At 39.2% G+C, this 13,866-nt stretch overlaps 1 protein-coding gene across 1 annotated transcript in view; it reads right to left on the reverse strand.

Annotated features, from left to right (window-relative positions):
- ATP13A4 (ATPase 13A4) overlaps window positions 1–13,866 on the reverse strand; it is a 161,816-nt gene that overhangs the window by 101,192 nt on the left and 46,758 nt on the right. The window contains exon 4 of the mRNA XM_017873452.1: window positions 6,004–6,150. Coding sequence (XP_017728941.1) covers window positions 6,004–6,150 — 147 coding nt within the window. The remainder of the gene's footprint in view (window positions 1–6,003; window positions 6,151–13,866) is intronic.

The following is a 13,866-nucleotide window of genomic DNA, read 5'->3' on the forward strand; positions in this document are numbered from 1 at the left end:
ATATATATATATATATATATAAATCAAACTGAGAAACCTGGCAATCCACATGCAGAAGAATGAAGCTAGACCCCTATATCTTACCATACACAAAACTCAACTTGAAATAGATTAAAGACTTAAATGTAAGATGGGAAATTATAAAACTACTAAAAGAAAAACATAAGGTCTGACATGGCATTGGTCTGGGCAAGGATTTTTTGGCTAAGACTCCAAAAGTGCAAGCTACCCAAAAACAAAAATAGACAATTGAAATTACATCAAGCCAAAAGCTTCTATACAGCAAAGGAAATAACTCACCAAGTGAAAAGACAACCTACAGAATGGAAGAAAATATTTGCAAACTGTATATCTGACAAGGGGTTAATATCCAGAATATATAAGGAACTCAAAAAACTCAGTACCAACAAAACAACTATTTGATAGAAAATGGGCAAAAGACCTAAACAGACATTTTTCAAAAGAAGACACACAAATGGCTCACAGATAAATGAAAAGATGCTTAATATCACTGGTCATCAGGGAAATGCACATGAAAACCACAGTGAGCTATCACCTCACTCTAGTTAAAATGCTATTATCAAAAAGACAAAAAAAAATGACAAATGCTAGCGAGGATATAAAGAGAAGAAACTCTTGTACACAGTGGGAATATAAATTAGTACAGTCATTATGAAAAACAGTATACAGGCTCCTTATAAAATTAAAAATAAACCATCATATGATCCCTTAATCCCAATAGTAGGTATATATCTAAAGGAAAAGAAATCAGTATGTCAAAGAAATATCTGCACTCTCATGTTTATTGCAGTAATATTCACAATAACCAAGATATGGAATTAACCTAAGGCTCTACCAATGGATGAATGGATAGAGAAACTGTACATATACATTTTCTTTGTGGAATGTTATTTGGCCTTAAAAAGAAGGAGATTCTGTCAGTTTTGACAACATGGATGAACCCTGAAGAGACGTTAAATGAAATAAGCAAGACACAATAAGGCAAATACTGCAGGATCTGACTTATTTGTGAAATCTAAAACAGCTGATGTCGTAGAAGTAGAGAGTAGAATATTGGGTATCAGAGGCTGGGGGGAATAGCATAGACAATGGGATGGAGGAAGGTTGGTCAACAGTACAAAGTTACAGTTAGAAGGAATAAATTTTGTTGTTCTTTTGCAGAGCAGGGTGACTATGTTTAGTAATATTGTACTGTATATTCCAAAATAGCTAGAAGACAGGATTTTGAATATTATCACCACAAAGAAGTGATAAACCTATGAGGTGACAGATATGCAAATATCCTAATTTGATTTACACATGTTTACATGTATCAAAACATCACACTATACCCCATAAATATGTACAATTATTCTGTGTCAATTAAAAACAAAATTTTAAAAATCCTGGTAGCCACATTAAACCAGTAAAAAAAAAAAAAAAGAATGAAAGAAAATAAAAGATACTGAAAAAGATTAGGCTGGCAGCAAATACTAAAGAACAAAGAGGAGGTTATTACAAAAAAAAATAAGGAAGTGAGGGTCTGAGACTGTTGGCAGTGGGAGAAAAGGGAAGGGTTGGTGCTTATGATGACAATTGTGTGTTCTTGCTTCTGATTCTTTAAGCAAGTTCATATGTGAATGTGAATTTCCATGAACTGGTGACCTAACTAAACACAAAGAGAAACAGTGAGACTGACGTATTGTCATAGAGTAATGGTTATTATACTCTCAGGTTGCTCACTGGAATCATCTGGGGAGCTTTGAAAAAGGCTGCTGTCGGGCTGGGCGCGGTGGCTCAAGTCTGTAATCTCAGCACTTTGGGAGGCCGAGACGGGCGGATCACGAGGTCAGGAGGCCGAGACCATCCTGGCTAACACGGTGAAACCCCGTATCTCCTAAAAAATACAAAAAAACTAGCCGGGCGAGGTGGCGGGCGCCTGTAGTCCCAGCTACTCGGGAGGCTGAGGCAGGAGAATGGCGGGAACCCGGGAGGCGGAGCTTGCAGTGAGCTGAGATCCGGCCACTGCACTCCAGCCCGGGCGACAGAGCGAGACTCCGTCTCAAAAAAAAAAAAAAGAAAGAAAGGAAGAAAGAAAAAGACTGCCGTCTGGGCCCCACCCTCAAGGATTCTGTTTTGTTTGCAGTGCATTCTGGGCATAAATATGTTTAATTTTCCTCAGGTAATTTTAATGTGCAGCCAAAGTTGAGGAACAGCGTCTAGAGCTTCCTTTTGTAGCTACTCTGCTAAATCGCTATTTGAGAACTTCAACTAAATTTTTCTTCGCTTCAGTTTCCCCATGAATACATTTAGGCAATTGGACAGATTATGTCTATGTTCTACCTCAGCTTCTCTCTAGATATTCTATGCTCAAGAATATTATTGTCATTATAACCGTTAGATACATTTTAAAACTGGAAAGACCATATAGCTGGCACAAAATAAGTGCTCAATACATTTTTTATTAAATAAATGAGTGAAAGCTTTGCAAAACCACATCAACCAGAAATGCAGTTTAAATCCCTTAGCTCCAAGGTCTAGGTTACCAAAAATGAATGTTAACTCTATGCCATAGGTGTATGTACATGTACACATGTGCACGTGTGTGCGCACACACACACACACACAGGCATTGAAACTTACCAAATAGCATGTAAAATGCTGTATTTTTTTTTAATTTTACAGAATGGATTTATTTCAGCAAGGTTGGTTGCAACATACTGCATTTAAAAAGTATACCTTATTTCCAATTTAGAGTGAATTGCCAGTAGGAATGACACACAATCTGTCTCTAATTTGCAGATTTCACAATCTGCAAAGGAAATATTTGTAAATGCCAGGCTCTAGGGCGTGTTAGCCATCATGACACATGTTGGAATCTCAAGCGTCTTGCCTCACAATTTGCTTTTCTCTTTAGTATTCTTTGCAATGTTGCAAATACAGCAGGATTGCAATCACAGCTACTATTTTGGGGGCATGTTAGGACTTTTCACATGTTATGTTTAGTCTTTTCCATCATCCCGTGGTAGGGCAGATATTATTTTCCTCTTCACTTTGCACCTGAAGTGCATTTTCTTTAAGTAACTTGCCAGGAATTCGAACTCTAGCCCATCTGGCTCCAAAGTTCAGTCTCTCAAAGGATATCATATTCAAGCTAGTCCCAAAGGAAAATCTGAAAATTCATTGACTTCAGGATTAAAGCTGTATAAAGTAATGGCTGCCTACTTATTAATTATATAAATGCAAAAATCTGTGTTAGAAAAATTTTGAAGGACAAATCGTGGTTCCAATGTGAGGCTCCTGATCAGTTTGAGAACCTCTTATCAAGAGGCAGAAACCACACACTGAGGTTGAAAAATGTATAAAACATAATAGACATGAAACATCTGGGGATGAAGGCAGCAATAACGAGAAATAAAGAGGCTACTGGTAAGTTTTACCTCAGGCCAGAGAATAGAAAATTCCATTATGTTCCGACAATTTCTGAAGCCATTCCTCACAGAATGAGAAGAATGGCTCCATCCTAGACCTTTTGAGCACATTTGAGATTCCCCCAGGAGAAAAACATCTCTGCCTGGAGTTTATCTGCTTCCCCTATCACTCTCAGAGTCTCTGGAAGCTGGTAAGAGGATGTTAGCACAATATTTGCAAGAGATGAGGTTTATTTGCCCATTTCCTGGAAATTCAGACCAGGAAACAGCAATTAGGAAATCAAATATCTGCTGCGGGGTGAATTTCATCTTTCTGCTCAGGAATCAGGAAGATTTCCTCTCCCCGGGCTTTCTGCTTATAATTTCTTGTTAGAACATGTTATAAGAGCAACTTGTTTAACAGGTTAAGCACTGGGTGTTAGCTTTGCCTGCAACCCTGCAAGATGGTCCTTAGCTTCTCCTCTTAGCCTGTGTTTCCAAACCTGACATAGTTCTTTGCCATCATCTTCAGACTTCCTTTAAACCAGTGATCTCCAACCTTTTTGGCACCAGGGACTGGTTTTGTGGAAGACAACTTTTTCACGAATGTTGGGGATGAGGTGATGGTTTCAGATCATCAGGCAATCATTAGATTCTCATGAGGAGCACTGTAACCTAAATCCCTCACATGAGCAGTTCACAATATTAAGGATTTCACTCCTGTGAGAATCTCATGCTGCTGCTGACCTGACGGGAGGCAGAACTCAGGCGGTAATGCTCGCCAGCTTGCCGGCAGCTCACCTCCTGCTGTGCGGCCTGGTTCCTAACAGTCCACGGACAGGGCACCGATCGGTGGCCTGGGGGTTGGGGACCCCTCCTTTAAATGCCCCTAAATGTTACCCTCTTGGTAATGCTGTCATTGTCATCAAGGCTGAGCCCATGACAGCTCCTCTGACTTTAATGAAAGTTTTGTTACTAGCATAGTTCATTGAAGTTCACAAATGACCTTAATACCCGTCGTCTCATTGTATGTTCATAACAGCCCTGAGAAAGGCAAAGAAGGGGTATTACTTTTATTTTATAAATAAGAAACTCAAGACCAGAGAGGCAGTAACTAACCCAACTGCCTATGCCATAGCTGGTAAATGAAGGCGGTACACCTATCACAACTTTCATTTCAAGACCCCTGCCCCTCCTGCAATTCTGTGTGTTGACTTGGCCATTTCTTCATTTATCTGTTCACTTACTTATTTGATGCTACTAAAGATGCCAGAATTTCGGAGCAATGAAACTATGAGAACATAGGCTATCTGGGAAGCTTATTTCTCCAGGTGAATGAACATCTAACAGATTAGGGCAACTATTATTTGGAGGTACTTGACCTCCTTTGTTTTTGTTTATTTGGGCAGCTAAGGCGACTGGGCAAGTGGAGCACAGTGGCTCACCCCTGTAATCCCAGCACTTTGGGAGGCTGAGGGTGGTGGATCACCTGAGGTCAGGAGTTCAAGACCAGCCTGGTCAACACGGTGAAACTCCGTCTCTACTAAAAACACAAAAATTAGCTGGGTATGGTGGCAGGTGTCTGTAATCCCAGCTGCTTGGGAGGCTGAGGCAGGAGAATTGCTTGAACTCGGGAGGTAGAGGTTGCAGTGAGCTACGACAGTGCCATTGCACTCCAGCCTGGGCAACAAGAATGAAACTCCATTTCAAAAACAAAGACAACTGGGTGATAATAACTGACAATAGGAAAATTGCTCATAATTTACTTTTATTATTTTAAATAACTGACCTTGAGCTCATAAAACTAATTTAAACAGCTGACTACCCATACATAAATGTAAGAGAAAACATTCTGTCTTACAAAATGTTTTTAATATGAATGTTAACTAGTCATAATCCAAGCCGAACTAATTTAATAGGGTGAAGAGGGAGCAACCCAAATACATTTGAATGACAAGAATTCAAATAAGGTCATATTTGCAGGCATAAGCAAACCTCCTGGGATATCCCTGGGTGATTACCTTTAATATAAGATTAACCCTGTTACATAGATTGTAATATAGGACACAATACTATTAAGAGCTAATATGTAAGAACTGGGCTGGGCAGTACATGCCTGTAATCCCAGCTACTAGGGAGGCTGAGGCAGGAGGATCACTTGAGCCCAGGAGTTTGAGGCTGCAGTGTATTATAATCATGTGCCTGTGAATAGCCACTGCAACACAGTGAGATCCTACCTCTAAGAAAGGAAAAGGAAATAGAACAAGTATGTATTGAGCATCTGCTATATACCTGGAACTACTTTAATCTTCGTATTTCTAAATTTATTGAATTTGAGCAATCAATATTAGAAATAGACATTATTATCATCATTTTGTAGATGAGAAAACAGGCTCAGCAGAGTTAAGATCAATGGTTGCACTATTTAGAAGGATGAAGCTGAGATTTGAACTGTCTGGCTCCAAAGTTCACGTTTTAAATATACACTATCAAATGAGGATTGGCACCACGGAGGAGCTGCATTTAACTTTACACTTGAGGGGAAACAAGATTAAATCTCTCTGACATCAGCAGTAGCCATACGTTTACTTACCTTTAGGTCTGGCTTTCTTATGGCTCTACTTATGATATACTCCTCATCTGTAATGAGAGGGTGGTCAGGAGTGAGACCAAATGCGCTGTTTAATGCTGACAGGTAGATCCATATCACCTTTTTCCAAGAGTAAATTTGGAATTCATCCTGAGGAGATAGACATCAAAACCCCCATGAAGTTAAGAGAGGTCAGCAGGCTAAAATTCAACCTGAAAAACACCATTTTAATATAATTCTGTAAGTGTTTGGAGTTCGTGAACGTTCTAGACAGAATGGTTTGCCTCTGAAAGATGATGGATATAGAACCTTGAGGGAAAAAGACCTGCCATCATTGATTGAGGAATCTGGATATGAAGATGAGGCACTGATGCATCACAAAGCTTGAGGGTCAGGAGGCTCATTCGCAGGTAAGAACTAGTTCACTGCATCACCTTTCAGCCCATGGCCTGATGACCATCCCCATCTTTTGAGGCTTAACTCAAATTCCACCTCCTACAGAACAGCCTCATTAATACTCTTCCACCAGGGGGAAAAAAAACCAAAATCTGTCACTTCGTTAACTCCAAAAAAATGTTAAGTGTCCCTCTCTTGTGGTCTTAATCACTTTTTGCCTGTGTTCTCTTACTTCTTCTAGACTACCTGGAATGTAGGGACCATGTTTTATTGTTCCTTATCCCCATTCATGTGAAGCACTGAGACCTACTCAGTAAGAGTCTGAAGAATGGATGAAAAAGACTGAATCTATGTACTGAACCTGCCCAAGGTAATTGTCAAGATGTTAGCACAGGTGGGGTTAAAGAAGGCACCTTATTGCATGACCCTAATTAAAATTGCTTCCCTTTGCAGTTCACTGATTACTTCATCACAGAGTAAAATGAGAGGGAGAAGCACAGGATTGAGAAACAGATACCACAATGGTCCCTTAGAGACTGATTTGACAGTGGTTATTATCTGAACGGGTAAATACTAGACATAAAACCCACTCAGATGACTGAAAAGCCTCAGGATTTAAGAAGTATAAAAGAAGAAGTCAAATGTGGGAACAATGTGATGCTTGGGAAATGTAGGTCAGAGCTGGGAATTATCTCCACCACCACACCCACTTTTGCTATGAAGAGTGCCCTGGCTGACTCTGCAAAAGGCAGGGAGGGGAAGATACAGTCATTGTAGCTAATCTCTTATATTGGTCCTCCTAAGAGGAGACCATCTGTATGACTTTGCTCCTGCTGCCTCCTTGCCTGTAGTAAATATTCTTCTCTCTTCTCCTTAAGTCTTTACATGGCTGGAGTCTACCATCCTTCAGGGTCCAGGTCAGAGTTCACGTCCTGAAAACCTCCCTAATTTCTCTGGGTGATCTCTACTCTAAGTCATCAGTGTTCTCGAGATTACCAACACATTTTACCCTTTGCCTATCCACCTTACCACTTCTCTTGGACTGTGGGTGAGAATTGTGTATGACACATGTCTGTACTTTAGCCAGGCTTTGCACAGATTCTGTGTGCATGCATGTGTGTGTGTGTGTGTGTGTGTGTGTGTGTGTGAGAGAGAGAGAGAGAGAGAGAGAGAGAGAGATGAAGAAGGGAAGGAAGCCAACAAAACCTTAATAGAAATTGGAATGTTAATTAATTAATCAATTTTAAAAAGCCAGTGAAATTGGCTGTTATCCTATGGATTTAAAAAAAAAGGTGACTAAGTCAATTCAAATCAAATTGTATGGAGTTAAGAATGATGAGCCTAAGAATGGTGGAATGGAGTTAAATTTTCAATGACTAAGCCAGTGATCTGATAGACATGGTCTAGGTATGGTAGAGTAGGCAACCAACTCTCTTGAACAAACCTTGATATAGTTCAGCATTATATAGCTTTGCTTTTGATTTCATCAAAGCAGTTTTTAAATAAGAACTTCCCATTTCTAATAATAGTTAATATTTATTTCACACTTACTGTGTTCTAAGCACATAATGCCACATATGTATTATTTCATTTAATGTCAAAACCCCTAAGGAATTGTTGCAGTTAATTATTCTCCCATTTAGTTGGCATGGGAAGAAAGACGTACTTGGTAAGTATTAGAGCAGGGACTTAACAGTCACATCCCCACTCTTGCTTGCCTCCTCGAGTCCCCTCCAACCTTCCACTTTATTCCACATTTTTGCTACAAAATATAATTTGATTGGACTGCCATTTTTATGTAGAGCCTGAACTGGGACTTCTAAAGAACATAGTTTCAATGACAAATTTGGTAAGAAAATGTATAATTTGTAGGTAAACAGGAACACAAATTATAAAAGAGCCATCAAGATCAGAGACCTCTGGCCACTAAGTGAGGACAATTAGGAAGACAGCAACTATTAATCATCTCTGGTGAATTAAAATAATATTAACAACTAATTTTCATATGATTACACAGCAGTTTGTAGAAATTTTGTTATGTTATTTTAGGCTTACAATTCTCTAATGTTGGTATGATAATTATCTCCATTTTGCAGATGAGAAAACTGATCATCAGCAAGGCTAAGAATTGCTCAAGCCAGTCTGAAATTGGTAGTAGGAATAAAACTGAGACCTGAGTCCAGATCTTTCCATTCCAAATCTTGGCCCCTTCTCTTTATTTCAATAAGTGGTCCCATGGTGTCTATGGCTTGCATGTAAAAATCACCTTGAATTCTGTACCAAGTGACAAATAGTATCTAGTTTCTCACAATGTGCTGTCCTGACAGCATAGAATCTAATTGCTGAAATCAAGCTGTCACCCTCTGGCCCTGTGTGACAACAGACAGACCTCCAGACTGTAGTGCCTAAAAGGGGAAAAGCAAAGTGTTCAAGTTCTCAAAGGCCATATTAATCCAGTGCACCAACCGTATGCCTTAGTCTAGGTGTGTATTAAAAACTGACATTCATCTATATACCTACATCTTCTTATAGTTCATAATATTACCAAATCAAAGGTACTTGGATATATTTGCCTTTAAGTTCATTTCCTGTCATCCCCATTTACTCCTAACCCCAATAACTCATAATTCTGTATGATACAAAGTAGAATTATATAGAAAAAATAAAAGATAGGGCAGCTAGATGACCCTTGTGCTTAGAGTAGGGGAGTGACACTGACTTCTCTCTTGTATATTACCTTGTTGAGGACTCTGTCAAATCACCCAGCTTTTTAAGGGAAAAAAGCAAAGACATGGAAGGAAAGTACACCAATGTGAAGTGGTCACTTCAAGCAAAATCACTGACTTCTCTTTTTTCATTCTGGGGTTGTCAAATATGGAAAGAGCACAGGCTTGACGCCTGAACTCAAATCCCAGCTCTAAACTGTCTTACAACTGTATGAAGCTGATTTTCTTTATTTAGAAAATGGAGATAATACCAAATTTCATGGATGTTTGAAGGATCAAATGAAATAATACATAATGTGTCTGATCCAAGGTTTGGCCCATAGCAGGGAGGCAACAGATGGTATGGTTCTGTGCCTCATTTTTCATAGCATGTTGTTTCTGAGATCTTTCTGTAAGTAGGAACTTATTCTCCCTTTGAGGAAACTCTAAAAGTCTCTCAATTTTTCCTTTGTGGAAAAGCAGCATCTTTACCTGGAAATGGCTTCTTCTACTTTAGTCTGTTTCCCAGCTCTCTTCAAAGCAGGTAATGATTTGTAAAATACCTAAATGTACCAGAGGAGCTACCATTTTAAATAATTGGCTTATAATGCAAACAATCCAAAGTGCTTGCCTAGCAAAACTGGACTTTTTATACCTCAGGTCTCATTAAGAAGGCTTTACCTCCTCTTTATCAAAAATATTAACCAGATCAGTCCTTGAACTCTAAAAAAATAGGTTTTACAAGAACTCAAGAGTGCATTTCAAAAGTCGAATGTATAAAAAGGACCAGTGTTTGACCTGGACTGAAAAACAGAGGAAGAAACCTGGACATTTTTTATTTCCTATGGCTTTGTACTTTCTGACCCTGGAAATGCCAGATAAACTTTTAGAATTGAATGAAGCAAGTTATCTCGTGATATGGTTTGGCTGTGTCCCCATCCAAATCTCATCTTGAATTATATTTCCCATAATCCCCACATGTCATGAGAGGGACCCAGTGGGAGGTAATTTAATCATGGGGGCAGTTACACTCATGTGTAATGTCCATATGAGATGAAGAGACACCAGGAGTGCAAGAGCACAGAGAAGAGACCCCATGAAGACACAGTGAGAAGACAGCCTTCTTCAAGCCAGGAAGAGAGGCCTCACCAGAAACCAACTCTGCTGGCCCTAGATCTTGGACTTCTGGCTCCCAGAACTATGAAACAATAAATTTCTCTTGTTTCAGCAAAACCCAATGTGTGGTATTCTGCTATAGAAGCCTAGCAGGCAAATACACTGCCCAAGGTCAAGAGCAGTGCCGGGAATCAAATCCAGGTACTCAGAATCTAGAGTTTATTCTTAAACCACTTCACAAAGCTGTCTCTGTAGAATCTGGTCACTGGACAGAGAGTAATTAGATCTCTAGTTCCAACTCTAGCTCAACTCTTATCTTACAGCTATGGGAACCTGAGTATTTTGTTTAATTTCTCTATGCCTCCATCTGTAAAATGGGAGAAAAATAATCTCTACTGGCAAGGACCAAATGAGGCAACTATATGTAAAGACTTAGCAAATTGTTAAATCATAATATAAATGGCCCTGTATTATAAAGGATAATAGCCTCAAAATGATTTATCTTAACATTGAGTCATTTCTCAGAGGTCAGCTCACAGAATCTCAGAGACTTCTGGCAAGATGTCTAATGAAAAACCAGATTGAAATGGGGCCGGGTAGGGGAGTGGGTAGGAGAGCAGGATTTGGAAGTGGGAATGTGTACCTGAAAGAAACATAATGCTATATTATTTTCCTCAACTGTGACATTCCACTTTAGTACCCTTGAGATAAAATTCTGGAAGGAACAGTGAGACTATTTATTATAGATTCAACTTAATTCAACTTATAAATTAATTAAGCCCTGCTGTGGCCATGTGCTAGGTGCCATGGGGAATGAAATGTAAACCACAATCACTGTCTTCAAAAAGCTTATAATCTAGACTGTCCAGGGGAAAAAAAAAAAGGCTGAGAAGTTCCAGGAATAGAAAGCTTATAATTTTAAAGGATCAAAAGCTATAAAAAGGAAAGCAGCATAGTGAGAAAAAAAAAAGACTCAGGACTTAGAGAAAGACTTAGGTTTCAGTTCTTTGCCCCCATATTCCCTCTACCTGTGTCACTCTCCATGTGCCTGCCCCCAGCAGCCACTGTCACCTTTTAACTCTTATCCTTTGGTGCTCAGAAAGCCTTCCCTGACTGTTTTGACTTAGACAAATCTCTATTATATAATCCTACCATAACCATGAACCTTTCCTAAGGAGTACTTTTAAGAGGTGGATTTTTACATTTATTTGTGTAGTGATCTGACTAACTCCATGAGGTCAAGAACCCTGGTTTTATTAATCACACGCACTCACACACTTGCCCACGAGCCAGCACTGTTGGCTGGCATGCAATGTGTGCTCCTCAAATGTAGGAAAGAAAGAGAGAGAGAAGGAAGGAAAGCCTGGCTTTGATATTTACTGGGTTGTAAAGTCATTTGGTCTGTCTGTATCCTCATCTGTAAAATGGAGATGATAATGCCCATTTTCCAGGGTTGTGATGAGAATTAAATAATCAATGACATACTGCTTCATAAACTGTAAGGTGAGTAGTATTTTAATATAAGGTAAAAAGCACTACAGCGGTCACAAATGAAAACCCAGAGCTAATGCAGGACAGGTGATTCAGTCCTTCCCTTCTGAACTGGGGCAAAGAATGAATCAACAAAGACTTAACAGAGAAGGTGATATAGCTGAGGAATGAGGAGATTTTAGTAAGTAGAAACAACACCTACTTTTTACATTTACTTGAGAAAAAGAAAGCATGTGAGTGTGTTGACTCCTCACTAGCAAATCACTCTGTAAGGACGAGGATTTCCATTTGTTTTGTTCACTGTTACGTTCCCAGTGCCTGTGCCACTGTCTGATACATGGTTGGTATGTAGTAAATACTAACTCATTGAAAACATAAGTGAATCAATGCATGCATGAATGGAGGGGAGAAGGAATTATCAGAAGACATTTTATAAGCTGGCACAAAACTGTGTCTTGTTCCAGTAGAAAGTGGTCCTGGTGTGGGAAGCATGGGCTGAGAGACCAAGTTGTAGAGGAGGAGCTGGGAGGAGAGGAGGTAAGGGACTCCGTGAACACGGATGCTGCTGCCTGACAAGAATACTGGTATGCTGGCCAACTTTAAGATGACATTTGCGTGACTAATTTGCAGAGTTTCTAAGTTTTTGAACTAACGCTCCTAGCCCTGACATCTTTAATTGAAACGGAAGCGAAAATGCTCCCCATGAAAACATCAAACGGAAGTGCCTTGAGTCAGGCCAATTGCTAATCATCACAAAGTTCTCCTCTGCACATCACGGGTCTTTGACAACCTGTAACCGACAATGACAATGAAGGGAAAAATGTGTTTGTAATGACAATAAAGATGGAAGCTATGAAAATTATCAGGAGCATCTGAATCCAAAACAACGAATAGAAATCATGTCATTTGCATAGAAATGTGGCATTGCTACTGATATAGGTTAAAATTCAGAAGTAGATGAATAATGAACAGAATGCCACTTTTAAATTATAAAATAAAACCTAATTACTCTTATCTTTCAGAAAAAATCTCTCGGAGTCCTTAATAAAAGAAGAACTGAAAATAAACTGTGTACTGAAGACTTTCAGTCACAGTCTTTTTTTCTTTTTTTTTTAATGTCAAGAAATGACTACCTAATCAGTATCTGTGATAATGATCTGTAATCTTACCAGCGTGAGATTGATGATAAATAGCAAGTACTGATTTTTTAATAACATGAAGAACAGATACGCAACACATTTTCAGGTAGGAGTCATCCAGTCCTCCTTAATGGAAAATCGTTACAGTCCAGCTATTGTAATATAATTCAAATAAAATCTTTTTAAAGTGTCATTTTAATGCAAATAACTTAGCAGCAAACTTTTAAACTATTGGTGCCCAAAGCTTATTTTTATCTAAGTCTCAGATAGTAAGAATGTTTGAAATAATTGAGTTCTTGTCTAATTACATAAAGACTAATTTAGAACCTCATTTATTTGGAGAGTCTCTGGCATAGCAGATCCATTTAAAATGACACACAAGAGCAGGTAATTAAAAATTAAAGTTGAAATCAAGATGAAAAAGGCAAGACTGAAGCTGGCTTAGACTGCTCTGATTAGCTGTGGAGGGGCAGTGAAATTCGACAGGGGCTTGATAGACTGTCAAAGATGCAAAGAAAGAGGCAGGATGATGGAATGCAGCTCCCAGGGGCGCCAAAGCTTTTTTGAGTCTTTCCAGTATATGTCCACTTGCAAAGCTGGCTACATGCAACTAGGAGAGATCATCTGGCTGAGTATGGATGAGAGCTGGAGATTCCCAGTCACAGAAAACCTTCCCTCATGTCCGTTGTCCCAGAAGGGAATGCCAGGCTCCTGGCTAATGAGGAAAAGGCACATTATCCAGATAAGCAAGACCGTTAGACACGGGTGCCCCTTGTGCATAGCAAGCTCTTCTGTATACAACACTTTTGGAATGGCTTGAGCAATGACACACAGACACACAATCAAAACGGTCTCTGATCATGCATTTTAGTTTGCAAATGCCTTTTACATAGACAACAGCCCTTCATTCTCACACTAGCCCCATTTTACAAGTGGTGAAATTGAGGTCCTGAAAAGTTACGTAACAAACCTAAAGTACTAGGACAAGAAATCAAAACGTTTGACTCCAAATCCCAAAA

This window comes from Rhinopithecus bieti, unplaced genomic scaffold, assembly GCF_001698545.2.
Source record: "Rhinopithecus bieti isolate Rb0 unplaced genomic scaffold, ASM169854v2 scaffold_5626, whole genome shotgun sequence".
Lineage (NCBI taxonomy): Eukaryota > Metazoa > Chordata > Mammalia > Primates > Cercopithecidae > Rhinopithecus > Rhinopithecus bieti.